Here is a 20,766-nt window from a genome sequence, read left to right as displayed (position 1 = left end):
TTGGCTGAGTGGCCTGTTGGATGGAATCAAAGAGAAAGAGCAGAGAGATAAAACTTTTCCGTCCCTAGTCCACATAGAGTGGCAGTCAGAATTAGTCTTACACGAACCTTTAGGAACCCAACATGCTTATGGAGTTGTTTTTAATGCCTCTTAATTCTCCCTTTGTGTTGTTTGGACAGGAGATGCCATGAGAATGAAAAGATGCATCAAGGCAGGGAGTCATAATACTGCTAAACTGGGCATTCCATTTTTAGGGAGAGCACATGTGCATCACTGTAGGATGGGCATCCCAAGTTCTTGCCAAGAGAAGATGTAAGTGTATGTAAAGGGAGTCTAGATGCATCTCCTCCAAACTGCTAAGGGGTCAAAGGGCTTCATTCAGAAGAGAGTCTGTGGAACAAGGCAGAAGCTTCTGCAACTTCTCAGGAGTCAGCTTATGGGGGTGGAAGAGCGATCTTCCTGTCCTTTTCTTGGGATGCATCTTTATCATTCAGAATGGAAATACAGAGGGACGGCCCAAGCAATTCCTGTATATTGAATTGGTTCTGGGAAGGTGCTGATGGTTGTTACTGCAAAACACTGCAACAATGTGACATCACATGCAGGGCGATGGATTAAGGCTGCATTAAAACTGTTTGGAAATTTCCTAGCTAGAAAGGCCAACATGAAGCTGAGAATGTCCGGGAAGCCTGCATAGTGGAAGACACAGTGAATCAGGGCCACTGACTCTTCATTGCATTCTGTAATGATTTCCCCACACAGTGTGTGCAGTCCAACGATGAATACGAGAGTCTAGGATTTCTTTTACTTCAAAATGTTGCTGGCCATCAATCATGACAGGCATTGGGGTTGGTGAGGGTTGTTGCCACTTTGAAGATTCTCTAGCCGGTTTCAACAAGCTGCAGTGGAAAACAGGGTGGATCCTTTTTAGAGTTGGAGGAAGATTGAGTGTACAGTAACTGGGTTGATGATTTTAGTAACTGGAAAAGGTCCAATAGACTCGGGGCCCAGTTTCTTGGAGGGTTGTTGAGATTTTAAAAATTTAGTGGAAAGGTAGACCTTTCCCCCAACTTTCATGTCCCATTTGGGGCACCCAGGGAGCTCTGGAATAGGAATGAAGTCCTGTCCTGAAACTTCGTGAAAGGGGATGAACCCGGTGCTCTGATGCACTGTGTTGTAGGCTACCTCTGCGAAGGGCAGGAGATGCACCCAATCGTGCTGCTGGAAGTTAATGTAACAACAGAGGGATTGCTCTAGAGTAGACTGAACCCGTTCCGTGGCTCCATCCGTTTCCAGATGGGTTGATGAGCTTAGGGATTCCTGTACCCCAATAAGTTTTAAAAATGTGCGCCAAAATTTGGAAGTGAATTTACGCTGCACTCAGAAATTATGCGGCCAGGACAGCCATGCAATTGGTAGACATGCTGGGGAAAGAGTTTAGACAGTTGCTGGTCTGTGGGGATGTTAGCGCAAGGAATGAAATGGGCTTGTTTAGAAAACAAGTCAATGAAAGTCCAGATTACGGTTTTGTTTTTACTTTCCAGTAAGTCGACAATGAAGTCCATGGCTATTTCTTTCCATGGGGCTTTAGAGGAGGCTACTGGTCGCAACAGTCCCTGTGACTTTCCCCCTTTCCATTTAGCTTGGGCGCACACATGACAAGAATCAATATATGCTTGAACGTCAGCTCTCAATGACGGCTACCAAAATTGCCGTCTGATCCAATGGAGCGTTTTGGTGAACACAAAATGCCCAGAGGACTTGTTGTGGTGTGAGCGCTGTAGAACCTTTTTCTTTAAAGATTATGGGACGTAGATTTTATTATTACAATACCAGATGTTGTCTATTTCAGTTAACTGGGCTTTGTTACTTTGTCGCCAGGGATCGTTAGGCAATGCCCGGAGCAGTTCCTCTTTCAGGTCTGTCTACACTTTGACTTTCTGGGCTGCCACTTGTTTGCGCGTTATGCAAGCTAGACCAAGCTGCTTTTGAGAAAACACAGTGTCTACTACCTCTGCTTGTTTGCTGTCATGTTGGGGTAAATGAGAAAGTGCATCTGCCAGAAAATTCCTCTTCCCAGGGAGGAAATTGAGGGTAAAATTGAAACAGCTGAAATACTGAGCCCAACGGATTTATTTGTCAGTTAACTTTCTAGGGGTTCACACAGCCTACAAATTCTTGTTGTCCATCCAGACCTCAAAAGGGTGGATGGAGCTGTCAGCACAATGGCACAGTCAGTTTTTCTATGAGGAGCAAGAGATCGCACTCTTTCTCATCGAAGACATCAATAAAGGCTGCATGTTCAGGTGGAATGCCAGATTGTGGGAAAACGTCAGGCGAGGGTGAGCGGTTAAGAAGGGTTCCAGCCACCTCCCCCCTCTGTCGGAGTAGAGAAAAGATGTTGCCAACTCCTTTGTTAAACAATAAAGCACCTGAGTGTCATGTTCCCCGTTGCAAGGCATATGTGCATCACAACGGGGAACATGCCTATCAGGAAGGAGGAAGGGATAACCATTAGCCTTTAAGCACACAAATGCCTAAAACAATCACCAGGACAATAGAGGCACACCTCTGCCCAGACCTAAGAACCATTAACAGATCAGGGGAACTTCCACACATTACCCCGGGGGACGCACCTGCACCGGACAAGAATGAGAAGACAAAGGAGACCAGCGGAGGTCACCCGAATCGCCCATCGACAGACCCATACTGCTTCAGATCGCCCATCCGGATCCAGCTTGTGGGACAATGGGGGGTGGAGGAGGACAAGGTCCGCCACGTGGGTATATACGGGGTACCCCACCACCACACCCGCATTTCCGTCTTTTTTCTATGTAGGCAATCTGCTTTCAATAAACCGGAAATCCTTAGACCCTCTAAGTGAGTCCGTGTCTTATTGGGAGTAAGGCCACCCTGACACTGAGTCCCAATCGATCTGTAGCTTTCTGCTTTTTAGCCACGGGAGTCCCAGTATGATAGAGTAGTTGGCAATATGGGCTGCAATGAACTGCCAGGTTTTCTTATGCCCTCCCAACCTCATGGCTAAAGTCCCTGTCTGGAATTCCACGGGACCCCTGTGGGCAACTGAGCCATCCATCTGTGTGAAAATAATAGGATTACTAAGTCTCTTGGATTTTAGGCTCAGAGTGTGAATGAGGGCAGGGTGTATTAAACATTTGGTGCACCCAGAGTCTAGGTCTAGCCTGGGACTTTCCATGTTTAGGCATGGTTTGTCAACTCTCAGCTAATTGCTTGCTCAGGAAGAGTTTTCAAATTACGGATGCGCAGCTTAATGTCAGCACATGATCATTCGAGCATTCACACATACACAGTCAAGAAGCTGGATCTCTTTGAACTGTTTTAATGAAGTGTAATGAACAGTATAGAAGGCAAGCTGTGAATAAAGATTTCCCAGTCAAACCTAATTTAAAACTACATTCCCTTAGCTAGTCCCCTTTCCCATGAAGCATGTCACTCCCCCACCCATCCAGATGATATTCCTGTCGTATCTCAACCCCGCATCCTTGATGTGCTTCATAGCCATAACAAACCAGTTTACACTCTAACTTCACATCCCCCCCCATCTGGCAACATGAGAGAATGAAATGATGGGGGATGCCCAGGTAAGTGTTTCTGTGAAACCTTTGATCGGGGGATCTGACAGGATCCTTCTAATAAATGCCATCAGTGTGTTAGGGCAGTTTTTACTGCAAAGGCTTCCTTTTCCCATATGTGCCAGTTCCCTTCTGGCTCGGTAAATCTGTGAGAAACATAAGCACAGTGTCATGCGCTGCCTACCTCCGAATAATACTCAGACGCTGATTCTGTGGAACAGGCTCTGATTTATTCAGTGTAGGTACAGTATAGGAAAAAAGCTGAGAGTGACAGGAGCGCGCCGGTGCGGGGTTTAAATACCCCGCGCCGGTCAGCGCCCCCTCACTCGTGGTTACGGCACCCCCCTTTGTCCAACATGCTGTCCTGCCGGTAGGTGAGGGGTTGCGAGGCCCCGCTGGCGTTCCGGGATCGCCCATCATCGGTTTCTCTATTCCTCTGGTGATTGCTGTCAGCTGGGCGATCTCCGTTGCGTTAGGGCTAACAGCTTGGGTGTGCCTCGCGATCCGTTTAGCCATTGTTTCTTGTCCTTCCGTCTTTGTCAGTTGATGGCTACTTATCTTGAGCCCCTTCCCCTGTTTCCTTGTTATTGTCATGTGTGCCATTGCGCTGATGTCTTCAGCTCAACGGCACTCATGACATACTGCCCCCTGTCCGAATAGTGCCCCCCCCGTTTTTTTTTTTTTTTTCCAGGAGAGCTGTCAAAATGGTTTTTTGAAATTCCTGCCGGAGTATTTTTCGCCCCTCCCTTTGTTCCGCCCACTACCACGTGCCTTCCTAGGGTGTGTTCTTAGTGCGCATGCCCAGGTCACGCCCTGGCGTGCGCATGCTCCGGCCACACCCTGTTTGTTTGGCTCAGTTCGACGAGGAGAGAGGCTTGGCTGGTCGGGTGCTTATCAGCTCCAGGTAGGGCCCTTCTTTTTTATTCAAAGTGCGTCGCCTTTGTTATGTGTGCTCCTGGGCGTTGCCCCCAGGATGCCCTGTTGACTTGCTTGCCACTCCCCCGTGGGCCCGGGGCGGGGGGAGGGTGCTGGCGACCGCTTGTTACTGCCTCGTGGGCCCGTGGCGGGGGGGGTGAGTCCCGGGGGGGGAGGTCCACCCAAGTCACGGGCTTGGGGGGGCCCTTTCCCTTGGGGCACGGTAGGCGGGGGGGGGGGGTCCCGCAGGGGAGGGGTTTTGCAGGTGACGGCTTGCTAGCCTTTGTTTTGGCTTGTCGGGGTATGCCCGGTGAAAAGCTCGGGTCAGGTCAGGCGCGTTAACATTGTGCGCCACCACCCATTCTGGGTGGGGGAAGTGTTTCCACTTGACCAAATAGTGTAAAGTTCCCCGTTGCCTGCGAGAGTCGAGTATGTCCCTTACGTCAAAGTGATGTTGCCCGTCGATCATCACCGGTGAGGGCTGTGGCGTGCTTGGGTGCCATCGAGAGGTGGTTGCCGGTTTCAGGAGGCTGGTGTGGAACACCGGATGGAGTCTCCGTAGGTTGTGTGGCAGGTCCAAGCGTATTGCCACCGGGTTCACTATCTGCGTGACTCGGAACGGCCCGATGTACTTAGGCCCCAGTTTTTTCGAGGGTTGGGGTGACTTTAGGAATTTGGTGGATAGGTAGACCATATCCCCCGCCTGGAACGTCGGTTGTTGGCGCCGGTGCTTGTCGGCCTGCTCTTTGTAGGCCGCCTGTGCATCCTTCAGCGCTGCCGTGATTATTGGCCACGATTCCGCAATCTTCCGTCCCCAGTTGCTAGCGTCCACCTGGGGTTCCGGGGGTTGTGGTAGCTCCGGTATGGGGACGAAGTCGCGTCCCGAGACTACCTCGAACGGAGTTTTCCCCGTGCTCGTGTGGACGGCGTTGTTGTATGCGACTTCGGCGAACGGGAGCAGTTCAGCCCAGTCGTCTTGATGATAGTTGGTATATGAGCGTATGAATTGCTCTAGGGTGGCATTGAGGACCTCTGTGGCTCCGTCCGTCTGGGGGTGCCAGGCAGTGGATAGGGCCTGTTGGGTCCCCGTCAGCTTCAGGAAGGCCCGCCAGAATTTAGAGGTGAACTGTGTGCCCCTGTCGGTCACCACACATGTGGGACATCCGTGTAACCTGTACACATGGATGAGGAAGAGTTTGGCTAGTTGTTGTGCGGACGGGACCGACGTGCAGGGGATGAAGTGGGCCTGTTTCGAGAAGTAATCCTTCACCACCCAAATGGCCATTTTCTTCTGGCTGGGTGGGAGGTCCACTATAAAATCCATAGAGATTTCCTCCCATGGGCGGGAGGGTTCTGCCACCTGTTGTAAAAGCCCCGCGGGTTTGCCTGGTGCCCGTTTGGCCCTAGCACACGTTGGGCAGGACGCTACGTATGCTTTCACGTCTCGTCTTAGCGCGGGCCACCAGAATTGACGCCTTGTTAGGTGTAGGGTCTTGAGGAACCCAAAGTGTCCCGCTTGCTTGGCGTCGTGTGACCTATGCAAGATCGCTTGGCGTTGCGAGTCTGGAACATAGATTCTGCCTTCCCCCCATGCCAGGTCCTGTGCCATCGTTACCTTGTCGGGGTTTGCCAGGAACCAGGGGTCGGTTTTGAGGGCGGCGGCGAGGTCCGTGCATATCCCCCCTGGTAGTTGCGGTTGGCTTCGTCTGGTCACAGGTTGTCCCGCCGTCGGTTGCGCCGTAGAGTCGAGCTGCCTCCGAGCGCCGCTTCGGGTGGTCACGGCCATCCCCAGTTGCAATGCGGATAGGACCGTCCCAATGGTGTCTGGGGCGGGCTCTTCGTCTTGGGGCAGTCGGGAGAGGGCGTCGGCCAGGAAGTTCTTTTTGCCCGGCATGAACTTCAGCTGGAAGTTGAAGCGGCTGAAGAATTGGGCCCATCGGACCTGTTTTGGGCTAAGGCGTCTGGGCGTTCGGAGGGCCTCGAGGTTCCGGTGGTCAGTCCAGACCTCGAATGGTTGGGTGGCTCCCTCGAGTAGGTGTCGCCATGTTTCTAGCGCCGATTTTACCGCGAATGCTTCTTTCTCCCAGACGTGCCATTGCCTTTCTGTCTCAGAAAATTTCCTCGACAGGTAGGCGCATGGTTTCAGGAGTCCCGTGGGGTCCTTTTGGAGCAGGATGGCCCCCAGGGAGAAGTCTGAGGCGTCGGCTTGGACCACGAATGGCCGTTCTGGGTCCGGGTGCGCGAGGATTGGCTCCGTGGTGAACAGCGCTTTCAGCTTGTCGAATGCGGTCTGGCACGCGGGAGTCCAATTCAATACTGTGCCCGGGTTCTTGGCGCGTCGGGTGTCCCCCACCCCTTTGGTTTTGAGGAGGTCCGTTAGGGGGAGGGCTATCTCTGCGAACCCCCGGGCGAATGACCTGTAAAAATTCGCGAAGGCGAGGAAGCTCTGGAGTTGGCGTCTGTTGCGGGGGCGTTCCCAGTTCAGCACTGCCTTGACTTTTGTGGGGTCCATTTCTATGCCGTCTCCGGAGATTCGGTACCCCAGGTAGTCTAGGCGCGCTTTATGAAATTCGCACTTTGTAGGTTTGGCATAGAGCTGCGCCCTTCTGAGCTTGTCGAGGACTTGCCTGACTAGGGTCACATATTCCTTGTGCGTTTTAGTGTAGATAAGGACGTCGTCTATGTAGACAAGGACCCCTTTGAACAGGTGTTCATGCAGTACCTCATTGATGAGCTGCATAAACACCCCGGGGGCCCCCGCGAGTCCGAACGGCAGCACTTTGTACTGGAAGGTGCCTAGGGGGCAGTTGAACGCAGTCTTCCATTCGTCCCCCTCCCTGATTCGGATGCGGTAGTACGCCTCGCGAAGGTCCAATTTGGAAAAGACTTTGCCCGTGGACAGGTGGGTGAGCATGTCTTTCACCAGGGGTAAGGGGTATTTGTTGGACAGGGAAGCCGCGTTTAGGCCCTGGTAGTCGGTGCAGAGCCGTAGGGTGCCGTCTTTCTTCTCCCGGATTAAGACGGGGGCTCCGACCGGTGAGCATGCTGGCTCTATGAATCCCCTCTCTAGGTTTTTATCGATGAACTCCCGGAGGGTTGCCATCTCCTTCGGGGTCATCGAGTAGATCTTCGGTCTAGGTAAGGGGACATCGGGCAGCAGGTCGATCCGGCAGTCCGTCTTGCGGTGGGGGGGTAGTTGGTCAGCTTCCGCCTCTCCGAAGACCTCGGAGAAGTCGGCGTATTGTTCCGGTAGGTCTGCTGTGGTAGCGGCGTTGTCCTGTGTAGTCGCCTCTGCTCGTCCCACAGTGGGGTTGGTTCTGCCCGCTGGAACTGGTGCCCGATACTCGCCGTCGCCAAATGTGAAGGTGCGGGTCTCCCAGTTGATGCGCGGGTTGTTTGTCGCGAGCCATGGCATTCCCAGGACTGCAATGGGCCGTCCGATGTGGGTGACGATGAACAATGTGCGTTCGGTGTGAGTGCCCATTTGCAGGGTGACCGGCTCGGTTTGCATCGTAGCTGGTTTCCCTCCTGCTGTAGAGCCGTCCAGCTGGTGGAATGCCAACGGCGTGGGGAGGGGGAAGCAGCGGAGGTCAAGTTTGGCGACTAAGTCGGGGTGGATGAGGTTTTTTGAGCACCCTGAGTCCACTAGTGCCGTGGCCGTGGTGGCTCCGTTGCCGGCAGAGAGTTTAATTGCCGCCATTATCACGGAGCTTTCGCCGTTCCGTCGAGGTGGTCCGCGCTGCTGTCCCACCGCCTGCCTCGCCACGCGTTTCAGGGCAGGCGGGGAGCGTTTCCTGCCGGCTGGTCTGGGTCTACGTTGTCCTCTTCCCCCCAGTAGGCGTCCCAGCCTTCCTCCGGTGTCGCTGTGGCTCCGGTCATTCGGCGGTGAGGGGGTGGCGCCGGGTTAGGTGTTTTTGGGCTAGTTTTCGGGGTGGGTTTAGGCGCACTGGTCGGCAGTCGTTTGGCGAAGCAATCTGCCGTCTTGTGCCCTAGTTTTCCACACCTCCCGCAGGGCTCCCGATTAAATTTCTTCTTTGGGTATGTGGGGCCGGCCGTCCCCACGTGTGGTGCGGGTACCTTTTTGCAGGTGTAGTTCGTGTCTTCCGTAGTTGTCATGAGGAAGGTGCGGTGCGCGTGTTCGGCTTTCCCCGCGAGGTGGATCCACCCATGTAGAGTTTCTGGGTCGTGGCGGTAGAGGGCCCATTGAAGTACGTCACGGTTGAGCCCCCTTTTGAACATTTCCAGCAGGGTGGTCTCGGACCAGTCGTTGACCTTCCCCGCGAGGGCTTTGAACTCGAGGGCGTAGTCTGGGACAGTGCGTGTGCCCTGTTTAAGTCGTTGGAGTGCGCTTTTCGCCCTCATTTTGGCTAGTGGGTCCTCGAAGTAGCTTTTCATCTCATTGATGAAGGCGGGGAAGTTGGCGAGGGCGGGGGAGCTGGACTCGTACAGTTGGACGTACCAGTCCGCTGCCCGGTCTTGTAACTTGATCGCCACGGCAGCAATCTTGTCCGCTTCGGAGTCGTAGGAGTGTCCGTGCCTCCCCATGAACTCCCTGGCGTTCGTGATAACGAACGACAGTTTCGCGGGGTTCCCATCAAAGAAGATGGGGAAGTCCTTTGGGGCCCGGGCGTTTTGTGCGCCCCTTCCTCTCGCTTCCCGGCCTGTGGTGTCGTCCGCCTGGGCTGTTTGTTGACCTTCATTTGGCCCGTGGGGGTTCGCCGCTTCGCTCGGGGTGTGGACCTGTGCGGGGACGTCGTTGGGCGGCGCGGGGGGCATGAGCGACTGAAGCATGGTCCGGAGTTCCTTCAGTTGGGTCTCCATGGCTGCGAGTCTAGCTCGTGCGTCCTCGTCCACAATCCGCGCCGCCGCTGGGGCCGGTTCCGTCGGTGTGTTGGCGTGGGTGGGTTGCCGGTGGGGTTCAGTCTCTCTCGGCCGTTGGTCCGCTTCCTCCGCCGTCTGCTGGGTTGCTCCATCGTCCTCCTCCGTGCTTACCGCCGTTGGGCTGTCGCTCCACGCCCGTTGCTGGGGTGCGATGTGGGGCGCGGGGTTCTCCGCTGGTCCCGGGAGGTATGTTGCTCCCTTCCATGGTCGGGTTGCCTCCGTCGCCATCTCCCCTTGGGGTTGGAGCTGAGGCTCGGGTTGGGTCGGGTGGGCGTCCATGGCTCCGGGAGTCCACGGTGCCTCTGGCCTCGGTCGGTCCTCCTCTGCCTCTTGCCATGCGGCTCGCCCTCCTTGTCCGTGTCGCGCCGGCCTCATCTTCCTGGTCTTCTCGCCGTCTACTCCTCCCGCGGCTCATTGTCGTCCGGTGGGGCTCGGCGAGGCTGAGTTTATGACTCTCAGCTTTATGTCATGCGCTGCCTACCTCCGAATAATACTCAGACGCTGATTCTGTGGAACAGGCTCTGATTTATTCGCAGTGTAGGTACAGTATAGGAAAAAAGCTGAGAGTGACAGGAGCGCGCCGGTGCGGGGTTTAAATACCCCGCGCCGGTCAGCGCCCCCTCACTCGTGGTTACGTCACCCCCCTTTGTCCAACACGTTGTCCTGCCGGTAGGTGAGGGGTTGCGAGGCCCCGCTGGCGTTCCGGGATCGCCCATCATCGGTTTCTCTATACCTCCGGTGATTGCTGTCAGCTGGGCGATCTCCGTTGCGTTAGCGCTAACAGCTTGGGTGTGCCTCGCGATCCGTTTAGCCATTGTTTCTTGTCCTTCCGTCTTTGTCAGTTGATGGCTACTTATCTTGAGCCCCTTCCCCTGTTTCCTTGTTATTGTCATGTGTGCCATTGCGCTGATGTCTTCAGCTCAACGGCACTCATGACACACAGGGTCTGCCCACTTGGGTTGCATCCTTTTGGATTAGAACAGGTCCAATTGCTGAATCAGAAGAATCTGCTTGCACAATGAAGGAGTGCTCTGGATTGGAGTGTGCTAAGGTGGGCTCAGCAGTCAATAGGCTTTTTAAGTTGTTGAATATGGCTTGGTATTCTGGCGTCCAAGTTCTCCACACCTGTGGAGTGGTGACTTTCCATGTCTCCTCCTTTCCTCTTGTTTTGAGCAGATCTGTCAATGGTAAAGCAATTTGGGTGAATTTCGGAATGAATTGACTATAGAAATTGACGAACCCTGAAAAGGTTTGTAATTGCCATCAAGTATGGAGGGCTCCCATTCTAGAATGTGCTGGATTTCTGAAGGATCCATTTCTACTCCCTTCGTAGAGATTCTGTATCCCAGGTAGTCCCATTGTGCTTTATGGAACTCACATTTAGACAGCTTAGCACACAATTGGGCATTTCATAGCTTCTGGAGTACTTGCCTAAGAAAGTTTACATGCTCTTCCTCTGTCTCTGGGTGAATTAAGATGTTGTCCAAGTAGACCAGCACCCCCTTGTACAAATGGTCATGGAGAACCTCACTGATGTACTGCATGAAGACTGCTGTGTCCCCAGCTAATCCAAAAGGGAGAACCTTGTATTGGTAGGACCCCAAAGGAGAATTGTACATGGTTTTCCATTCACGCTCCTCTTTTATGTGAATTTTCAGTATGCTTCCCTTAAATCAAGTTTAGTAAAGATTTTTGCATTTGCCAGGTGTGACAACATGTCCTTCATTAGGGGGAGAGGGTACTGGATGGCTACAGCGATCGCACTGAGGCCGTGGTAGTTGGTGCAGAGCCTCAGTGTTCCATCTTTCTTAGCTCTAAAGAGCACCGGGGCTGCCCTAGGTGAATTAGCCAGTTTGATAAATCCCCTGGCCAGATTCTTATCTATGAATTTGCTTAGTACTTTTTTCTCTGTCTCTGACATGGGGTACATTTTAGGCTTTGGAAGCTTAGCATTTGGGCCTGTTTCAATGGCATAGTCTGTTTTCCTGTGGGGGGGGGCATAGCTGGTCTGATTCTTTCTCATCGAACACACCAGCAAAGTCTAAGTACTGGCTTGGTATCAAAGATTCTGCCTCTGCTGACATTGTTGGAGTTTGCTTAATCATTACGCCAGCCACTTGGCTTGCTTTCTGCTGGGTTTTCTGTTTTACAACCTTCCCTGCCCTACCTCCGAACCTCAGGGTCCCTGTGTCCCATCGGATTTGTGGCTTCCTACTTGTTCACCATGGAAGCCCCAGTATGATGGAATAGTTTGCTATGGGGGCCACAATGAAGTGTAAAGTCTCATTGTGAGTTCCAACCCGCATAGCCACCGTTTCCGTCTGGAACTCAACCGGACCCCCATGGACTATGGACCTGTCCATTTGGGTAAAGACTATTGGCTGTTTGAGTCTTTTTACTTTGAGATCTAGTGTGTTGATCAGTGCAGGGCGGGTTAAGCATTTTGTGCAGCCAGAGTCTAGCATTGCCATTAGTTGGCTTTGTGCCTTGTCCTTAAGTTTTTTAGCTCTACCCTGAGAAGCAAGATGGGGCAATCGTCACTCACCAATGGGTCTTCATCCTCTTCCTTCTGGGAGACCGTGGTCTTGCGCCTGGGGTTTTCCACCTGCTGAATCGCATGGGCGTCATTCAGAACAGGTGAATCCTGTTTCCCGCTGGTTGTTGGTCTTCCTCCTCTGAGTCTTCACTGAGGTCCACCGGTGGGTCGGCTGCCAGCTCTCTGCGTGCTACCGCCATAGCCGCTGAACCTTCACATTTATTTGGTGAGGTTTTGGCTGGTTTTCCTCCCTGCCTGTCTGCCACTGCTCCTCCGTATCGGAACTCTGCAGCTCGATGGTAATCCTTCCCACACTTGTAGCATCCCCCTTTCTTCCAGGTCCAATCCCTTGTCTCCTCCCTGGCCCAGAACAGCCTCTGCTGGTTTGACGGGAACTGGCCGGGGGTCCCAGTGTTGCATCCAGCCACCTCTGTGCACAGCTGTCTTCGAAACTGGTACTGCAGGTTTTCTACTTCTCCTGCCAGACAGATCCACTCTCTCCGGGTGAATGGATCCCCTTGGCATAGGGCCCACCTTAATCTTTCAGGCTGAAACCCCCCTTTAAAATAGTCCACCTTGGTGGTCTCTGACCAATCTATCACCTTCCCTGCTAGGGTTTTAAACTTTACAGCATACTCAGCCATACTCTTTTCCCTCTGCCTCAGCTGTTGTATGGTGCTTTTCACCTGCAGTTTTTCCAAGGGTTCTTCAAATCCTTCTCTCAGGGCCTGCACAAACTCCTTCAAGCTGTTAAGGTCCAGAGCCATGGCATCATGCAGCTGTATGAGCCAGTCAGCTGCCACTCCCTGGAGCCTTGCCCCCACCTGGCTCACCTTTTAATATTCGGTCAGAAAGCAGGTCCCATACTCTCACATGTAGATGGACACATTCGTTAGGAAGAATGCTAGTGGCTGGGGGTTGGCTTTAAATTTGACCTGCAGCTCTCTTGGGGTCCCCCTCGCCACCGCAGCTTCCGTCAGCCCTGTTTCCGATTCACCACGGATCACTTTGTCGTCTCCACTTCTCCGTCTCTGATCTGGGGAGGTGGATCTCCCTGCAGGGGTCACAGACCGGTGGCCTTCACTTCTGTTGGGTGAAGTCCTCCTGGAATGTGGGGCCAAGCCCTCCTCCAGGTGATACACCAGGGAATTGATGGCTTTCGACATGTGCTGCATCATCACCTCCAGGGCAGCCATCCTGACTTCCAGACCTCACACCGTCTGCAGGGTACCCCCCGATTCGGTTATAGTCACCTGGGATCCTGGGCTCAGGATCTTCACCTGCACTTCGACCGTCTGGGGGCACGTTTGGCCGTCTCCCTTGTACTCGAGGTCGCTGGCCCCATTTCCATGTCGTCCACCTGCATGTCTGGAGTCTAGGGTGGTGAGCGCACTCTCTAACTCTGTCGTGTTCATTCTCGCTTCTGCTTCCCCCTCCCCATCATTGCTTTCAGTGTCACCTGCCAACTCCACTCGCTCCTCCTCTGGCTTGGCATTCAGAAGAGTTTTGTCGTTGTCCTCTGAGGGTGAGGGCTCCCTTTCTTTCGATTTCAGTTCCTTCAACAGTTTCAGTAACTCTCAGCTGGACTTATGCTGCCAGGTACAGTCCGTAATATAGGATTTGCAACTTTATGTAATTACCAGCACACTCAAGCACTCATTCAATGACAGTCTAGAGACCGGGCTCTTTCTACTGTTTAATGATGTGAAGTGACTAGTACAAGAAAAAGTTGTGAATGGAGAAATTCCCGCATAAACTGTCATTAAAACTTCAAGCCTCTAAATTAGCCCATTTCCTCTTACCTACTAAAGCATGCAACCCCCCTTCCCATGCCAGATGGCCCTTCTGGCATTCGCCTGGCCAGATGGCCTTGGCAATAATTCCTTAGCTATACCAACCCAGTTCACACTCCGATCCGGCCCCCCCTCCCTTCTGGCAACTCGAAGTCTGTTCACATCCGTACTGGAGAGATGGAAGCTATTGCAATCAGAGAGTTCTGTTAGCCTTTGATCGGAGAGACTGACAATGACTTTACCTCTCTTTTTGACTACAGCACTGTTTTCCTTCTTGCAATGCAACCTTAAAATCTCTGGCAATTTGATCTGCAGCATGAATTCCAGGATTTGGGCTGAGAGGATGTATCTGCTGAAGCAGACATTTGTTAAATGGCACTGAGACTTCACAGAGTTTTTACTGTTGTTGTCATTGTTTTGTGCTTCAGAGTGAACTAGCGTGAACCTCTAAAATAGAACTATAGAGAAAGAGTAACCCCATGCCATTAAACATGTACCTCCTGACAATGGGAAACCGATTGGATTACTACACGCATTCCACATGTGGTTGCTCTCAAAAACAAAACAAAACAAAACAAAGCAAAGCAAAACAAAACAAAACAAAACAAAACAAAACAAAACAAAACAAAACAAAACAAAACAAAACAAAACAAAACAAAACAAAGCTTCAGGTGGTCCAGAATGCAGAAGTATGCAGAGTTTTGGGTGCATCAGGGTTCAATGGGCTGCACTTCTGCACTTTTGTGGCCCAGAAAACCAAATTGTTTCTATTCACTGACCAGATCTCGGAGATGGCATGGCTGCCATGCTGACCTAGTAGGAAGGGATAAATCATCATAAGGTCACACGGATGTGTGAAATTGCTCTCACAACATCCCCCATGTGGAGAGGCCAGAGAACTTCCTTTTTGGTTTGATGCTGAAATATTTCAAAACATTGATCTGAGATTCGCAGATATCATCAAACAGTTTTGGACAAATTGCTCATCAGATGTCATCTTCTACACAAAGCAATATTTATTAAGTGACAGCAAAGTGTATGAAAGTACCACCCAGTTGGATTTGCTTGATATCTATGAATGAGCTTAAGCTCTGTGAGGGGGAAAAAAATAAGAAAAAAACAGCCAAACAATTTCTGTAGGCCAATCTCTCCTGCGCCTGATCTGTTCTGCCCCCGCATCACAGAGAGGAGAGATTGGAGAGAAAGGGATTACAGGAGAGTAGCAGGCACACAATGTGACATAGACCAGGCTGTTTGTGTAGTGTGGTTGTGGCTGCCAGCCCTGAGCATGCATAGGGCTGCTGGCACTACCACATTCCTTTCAGTGTGTATTCCCCATTGTGTGCCTGCTTACTCTCTTGTAATCCCTTCCTTTCCAAACTCCCTGCTCTGCAAGGGTGGAAAAAAGGAAAAACAAGAGGTGTGGCACAGAACAACCCGTACTGACTGTCATGGCGATCACGTGACTGAGGGATGGCATTGATCGTAAAATTATTTTTTCAACACTGTTATACCTTTGAAGCGTCATTGAACGAGGCAGTTGCTCAGCAAAGACTACCTGTAGTTATGTTCTTCTATGGACGAATTGTTCCCTTGTGTCAAGCTCAGGCCTCAGTATAGTAATGCAATGGAAGAATAATATCAAGAGCAAGAGAAGCCCTCATTCCTTTTGGTTCTGTGTTGTTCATGCCTAAATATTGAATCCAGTCCTGGGCATAACTTTTTCTAAAGGATGGTGAGAAACTGGAGGAGAGCAACTAAGATAAGGGGCCTTACCAGGACTTCTTGGAGGTATTGGGTCTATTTAGCCTGGAGAAGACTTAAGGGAGACATAACAGCTGTCGTCAAGCATCTGAAGTGCTGTCATGTAGAAGATGGGGCAAAATTGTCCCCGCTGTCCCAGGAGACAGGACAAGAATGACGGCTTTAAAATCCGGCCTTTGTCTTTCAAGTCCATCTTCACTACTCACTACAAAAAGACGGTACTTGGGATTTAATACTACCCCTCTTCCTTAACACGGCCAACTGTCCCGTAGAAGAATACACATCCTTTTTATTAGCTGATAAATCCTCAGAAATTTTCTTTAAAAAGTGGTACAATATTGCTCAACCACAGTAAGAAAATGTTGGGTATAATCAAACTTCCTTATAGCATCCCATATTAGAAGGTGTTAGCCACATTCTTCTTTTTAAATAGTTTAGTTCACAGATTGTTGTGGCTATTTATAATTCTATTTTACTCTGAAGCCATCAACGGATAAACTTTGAACTCTACTGGTTGCTGCCTCCTCAGTGCTAAATTTTCCACATTCTTTGGGGAGCATCCATCTCTCTCCCGCTTTTCTGCCGTTCTGCTTTTTGCAAACAGCTGCTTTTTGAATCCCCTTTTCGAGACTACTCCACTTTGCCCTTCTGATTCTGCAGTTTTTTTCCCTTCCCTTCCCTTCCCATAGAAAATAGGATTGGCAGCTCTTTTCTCCTTCCTCCTTCCTCCTTCCTTCCTCCTTCCTGTTCCTTTCTCTCTCTCTCTCTCTTTCACTGAAAACACATTCCCTCCACTTACATCCCTTCTGTGTTGAATATCAGTGTCATTCTGCCATCTGCTGGTGGCCTGAAGAGCTGCAGCATTTGGAGCAGCCAGAATATACCTGTTCACCCAACTCACCCACAGACTATATGTGAACACAAACCACAATATACCTTCCCGTCCCTTCCCTTCCCTTCCCTTCCCTTCCCATAGAAGCTCATGTCCCCACATGTACTTAACAAAGATCTCCAGCAAGGAATGAGCCAACTGGAAATTATGAGGCCGCAAGAAACAAAAATCCCAGATCTGTCACTCATAGAAATAATACAGGACGTGTCCTACGCTATGAAAAACAGCACAACCCATGCTTCAGTTTCAAACAGAAACAGAGAAGAGGGCAATGCCCAATGTGAAGTCGACTGTGGGTGCAGTGGTCTACATTGGGAATATATTGGAGGTTGTGATGAAATGATAAGAAGATGTTCTATATTTTTCTACGTATTAGTTGCTCTCTCGTATTACACTCTGGCCTAATTACAATAATATAACATTTAGGGGCGAAGATGCATCCCAGTAAGCCAGCACTGGAAGACAGGATAGAAAAGATTTCCACCACCACCATGTACTTCCCCTTGGTGCTCAGGTAGGTGGGCACAAAGGTCAGCCAAACGCTGCAGAACACCAACATGCTGAAAGTGATGAACTTGGCTTCGTTGAAACTGTCCGGCAACTTCCTGGCTAGGAAGGCCACAGTGAAGCTGAGAAGGGCCAAGAAGCCCAGGTAGCCCAAGACACAGTAAAACATGGTGGCGGAGCCTTCGTGACATTCCACTATGATTTCCCCAGGCAGGGTTTGTGTGTCCAGATTTGGGAAGGGAGGAGAAGAACCCAGCCAAAACACACAAATGCCTGCTTGAAGGAGGGATCCACCCCAGACAATAGCATAGGCCAACTTTTGCCCCACCCATTTGTGGAAAACGTTTCCCGGTTTAGAAGCAAGGAATGCCACGATGACTGTGGTGGTTTTGGCCAGAACAGAGGAAACGGCAACAGAGAAGATGATGCCAAATGCCGTTTGTCGGAGGAGGCAGGTGGCCTTGTTGGGCTGTCCGATGAAGAGAAGAGAGCAGAGGAAGCAGAGAAAGAGGGAGATGAGGAGGAGGTAGGTGAGGCTGCGATTGTTGGCTTTGACGATGGGAGTGTCCCGCTGCTTAATGAAGATTGCCAGCACGAAAGCCGTCACCAGGGAAAAAAGAAGAGCCAGAGAAACCAGAGTGTTGCCCAGCGGCTCTTCGAAGGAGAGGAAGTTCATTGTCTTTGGAATGCACTCGTCTTGAGCTTGGTTTGGAAACTGATCCTCTGAACAGCTGTCACAATGCTCCATGTCTGAAAAGAAGGAAAAAGCTTCCGAACAGAATCAAATTTTCCCCAAGTTTCAGAATTGCATTTTGGAACTCCCTGCAACGTCTTTCCTAAAACCTTTTGTAACTCTCTGTCCAATATACATGTAAAAAATGTGCAGGAAAAAAAAATCTAGATTTTCCTATATTTAAAGCTTCTTGGCCTGTTGGAGAGCACTAGGATTAGTGGCATTACTGAGCAAGGGAATAGCATGGCTCACCTTCCCAATGGTGGGAAGCAGAAAGGAGAGGCTTGAAGGTTTCGATCCCGGAAAACAGGCAGCGGCACTAAAGGGTAGGAGAGTGACGTCTTAAGACGTGTGGACTTCAACTCCCAGAATTCTCCAGCCAGCCAAGCTTCGTAGAGCAGCAAAATAAACACTGGTTTATGCAATCTTGATTTTGGATCCTTTCATTTCTGTTGGCTGGCCGGGTGCAACACAGACATTTTGCTCTGATGATCGTTAAAAATGACTTTGGTATAATTCTTCCACCATAACCAATTGATACATCTTTCCTTCAAGAATCTTGATTTAATTCTGTTATAATTTGGGGGCCAACCAAGAGACACAACACTGACTCACAGAGCGAGACCCTATTTTGCAGGTCATTGGATCATCCATAATTCCTGCATTCTGTTTCCGTGTCTTCAAAAGGAGAGAGAGCCTGACATCTTACAATTGGTAGCACTGGAAACTAGAGGGAAAATTAAATAGAGGAACTGTCTGCTAGCTCCTATTTCCTGGAAGGGGGAGCATCCCTGAGAGACGTTCCTTTGCTTTTAATGCTTTGCAGCCATCAAAATACACACCTTCAGAGTTCGATTTAGCTATCCAAGCTCTGACATGGTGGAAAAGCCCCCTTGAGGTGCCTCAGTAAAGCAAGCGGTTATATTGAAGAGCTTCTGGTTAGCTGGATACAGGCTGCAGAAATGCAATTTCAGACCTAGTTCCATTTGGATGCTATGAATCTTACCCATTTGTCTTGATATCATCTTCTCTGGACACGGAGCACAAGCGTAGCAGCAAAATTTCTGCCCTTCGATCTTGTTCTTTCTGCTTCCAAGAGGACAAGGTTCATTGCATAACGAGAGAGGTGGTAGCTATCCAAAAATAAAGAAAGCGGTCAGTATTAAGCAAACCTTTTGTTTCTGCTTTGTTCTTGTCTTACAGCCAAGGAATAAGGAGGAGGGTGGAGATAGGGCCGGGATGCAGAGTTGCTTCAGCCTGCTTTTGAGCAGTGTCTTGTGGAAATGCTGAAGTGGTTATTGTTTGAGACTTTGCCTCCCCCAGCCTGAAATGTATCACTGAACTGTGGTTGCATTTGAGTTCCTTCTGGAGAATGAAGGACTAGATATCAGTACTTCCTTCAGCTGGGCAGCCCCACACCTGGGCGTGGCACTGCAGTCCCCACATTCAGTGAGAGGAAAATAAATTTCCTTGCACAGGTTGGAAACTCGATTCTCAAACATTAGAATATCCATCATGAATCGGCCCAATAATAGATCTGTTTTTGGCCACCTTTGACAGCAGTGGACTGAAATGTACTTGGGGATATGAGCTAGTTGCTAGCAACAGGCCAAAGGAAAGGCTATGGGTGTGAAAAGGAGTGCATGTGACATTGGTCCTTTTAGCCCATGTTATTGTTATGGTACCTGAGTGAATTCGTGGTGCCAGTGGATTCTGTCTCCATTAATGATCAAGGTTTTTCCTGCAGGAGCTTTTGGATCCATTTGTCCAACTAGGACGGTGATGTAGGAGTTATTTGGAAAAGTGACCAGGTTTACGATGTCAAATCCGGCTTCTAATACTCCATCTTCGTTTAATTTAATTTCATCTCCTGCAGTGTTGTTGAAGGCCATTCTCTGCAGAAATGGATGGAGCTTCCAGAAGAAAGAGCATAAGGGTTAAAGAGAAAGGGACGTGCTTCCTACTGGCCTCAAACCACACTCCTTTTTAGATGGGGAGCATTTCTTCACCAGGAATGAAACAGTATGGAGGACGGCAGCAATTTAAGGGTTATGATTGGACCGTATTCCACATTAGATAGTAAAATCTTTTCAGTGATTGTCTTTGGTGACATTGGAGAGAAGAAGTTGGAAAAGAGCAAGAAGAAGCAATGGGCAGGAAATCTAGTTGAGAGGGCCAGAAAGGGAGTAGAGGTTTAAAGACCAGTTGTTTTGTTGTAGAAAGAGGGATGTGTAGGAAAAGGACAATATCTTAAGTGGGTCAACATTTGTAATGTATGAATGGTGGACTCAAGTGAACAACAGTGAGGTTTAGGTAGGTGAGATGATCTCTTGACCAATTAAGTCCGGCCACTCTGTTGTAATCCTGGAGAATATCTCAGAAGAGCACTGGGAAAGAAGAAATCTTACCTGCCAGGCTTCTAGATTCTTTGACTGCACTTGATCCCTGTCCTTTAGGATGTTCCGATCAGTCCTAAACGTGTGAGCAACATGTAAAGCTTGAGCCACAGCATAGACGGCATTATAGATACTGTAACTATGGCCGAGCGTGCTGGTTTCAAAGAAAGTTGCAGGCAGGTCCTCCAGCCTTTCCTCTCCAGTACATTCTTCATCTTCATCTTCATCTTCAGGAACATCACTCTTGGGTATTGAGCAGACAAAAGCTTGCTTCCAGACATCTCTAATAAAGCCATCTTGATTTGCCCCAGAAGGGGTGACAGCCCGTAGAAATTGCTGGAAACCTGGAATTTGTTTTGTGCTAATTGAGAAGGAAATAGCCCCATGGAACATTTGCATACCCAGAGGCCTTTGTAAGGAATGTAATGTGAAATCATTTTGGGCCATTGTAATCCACACTTTTCTTGCTGAAAGTTTCTGTGAAGAGTCAGAAGTTGTTACAGGAAACATTGTGGTCACTAGTAGAGTAGAGGCCAGCCACATGAAGACTATATTTTCTCCATATATAATAACTGCGTTTGCTGTTTTCTCTGTGAACAAGGTAATGTAACTCAGAGTTCGTTCAAGCATGTCAAATGGCTCATCCAAAGTACAGAAGAAGCTGGACTAAACCCTCATACTGAAGAGCTTCACCAGGGGCCATGCGATAAAATGGAGGGGAATGCGATTCATCCG

General features: G+C 50.2%; 1 protein-coding gene across 1 annotated transcript; it reads right to left on the bottom strand.

Moving 5' to 3' along the window:
* Nucleotides 1-13,401: 13,401 nt before the first annotated feature.
* LOC134497044 (vomeronasal type-2 receptor 26-like) lies at nucleotides 13,402-20,541 on the bottom strand. The gene is made up of 5 exons (XM_063302759.1): nucleotides 20,044-20,541; nucleotides 19,321-19,548; nucleotides 18,642-18,768; nucleotides 16,765-17,652; nucleotides 13,402-13,463 (listed from the first exon to the last, which is right to left on the bottom strand). Exons 1-5 carry the CDS (start codon nucleotides 20,539-20,541, stop codon nucleotides 13,402-13,404), a joined length of 1,803 nt encoding a protein of 600 aa, XP_063158829.1.
* Nucleotides 20,542-20,766: the final 225 nt, after the last annotated feature.

This window comes from Candoia aspera, chromosome 4, assembly GCF_035149785.1.
Source record: "Candoia aspera isolate rCanAsp1 chromosome 4, rCanAsp1.hap2, whole genome shotgun sequence".
NCBI classification, from domain to species: Eukaryota; Metazoa; Chordata; class Lepidosauria; order Squamata; family Boidae; genus Candoia; species Candoia aspera.
Note: the sequence above shows the minus strand (reverse complement) of the source record. Positions and strands in the feature narration are given on the sequence as shown.

Bases quoted from the DNA above. Each gene is read 5' to 3' on its own strand.
- LOC134497044 (XM_063302759.1), bottom strand. From the start codon at position 20,541: ATGTTTCCTGTAACAACTTCTGACTCTTCACAGAAACTTTCAGCAAGA. The intron at 17,653-18,641 runs GTAAGATTCATA...CCTTCTTTTCAG, and splicing joins GATGATATCAAGACAAATGG to ACATGGAGCATTGTGACAGC. The intron at 13,464-16,764 runs GTAGAAAAATAT...TCACCCTCAGAG, and splicing joins TACGAGAGAGCAACTAATAC to GACAACGACAAAACTCTTCT.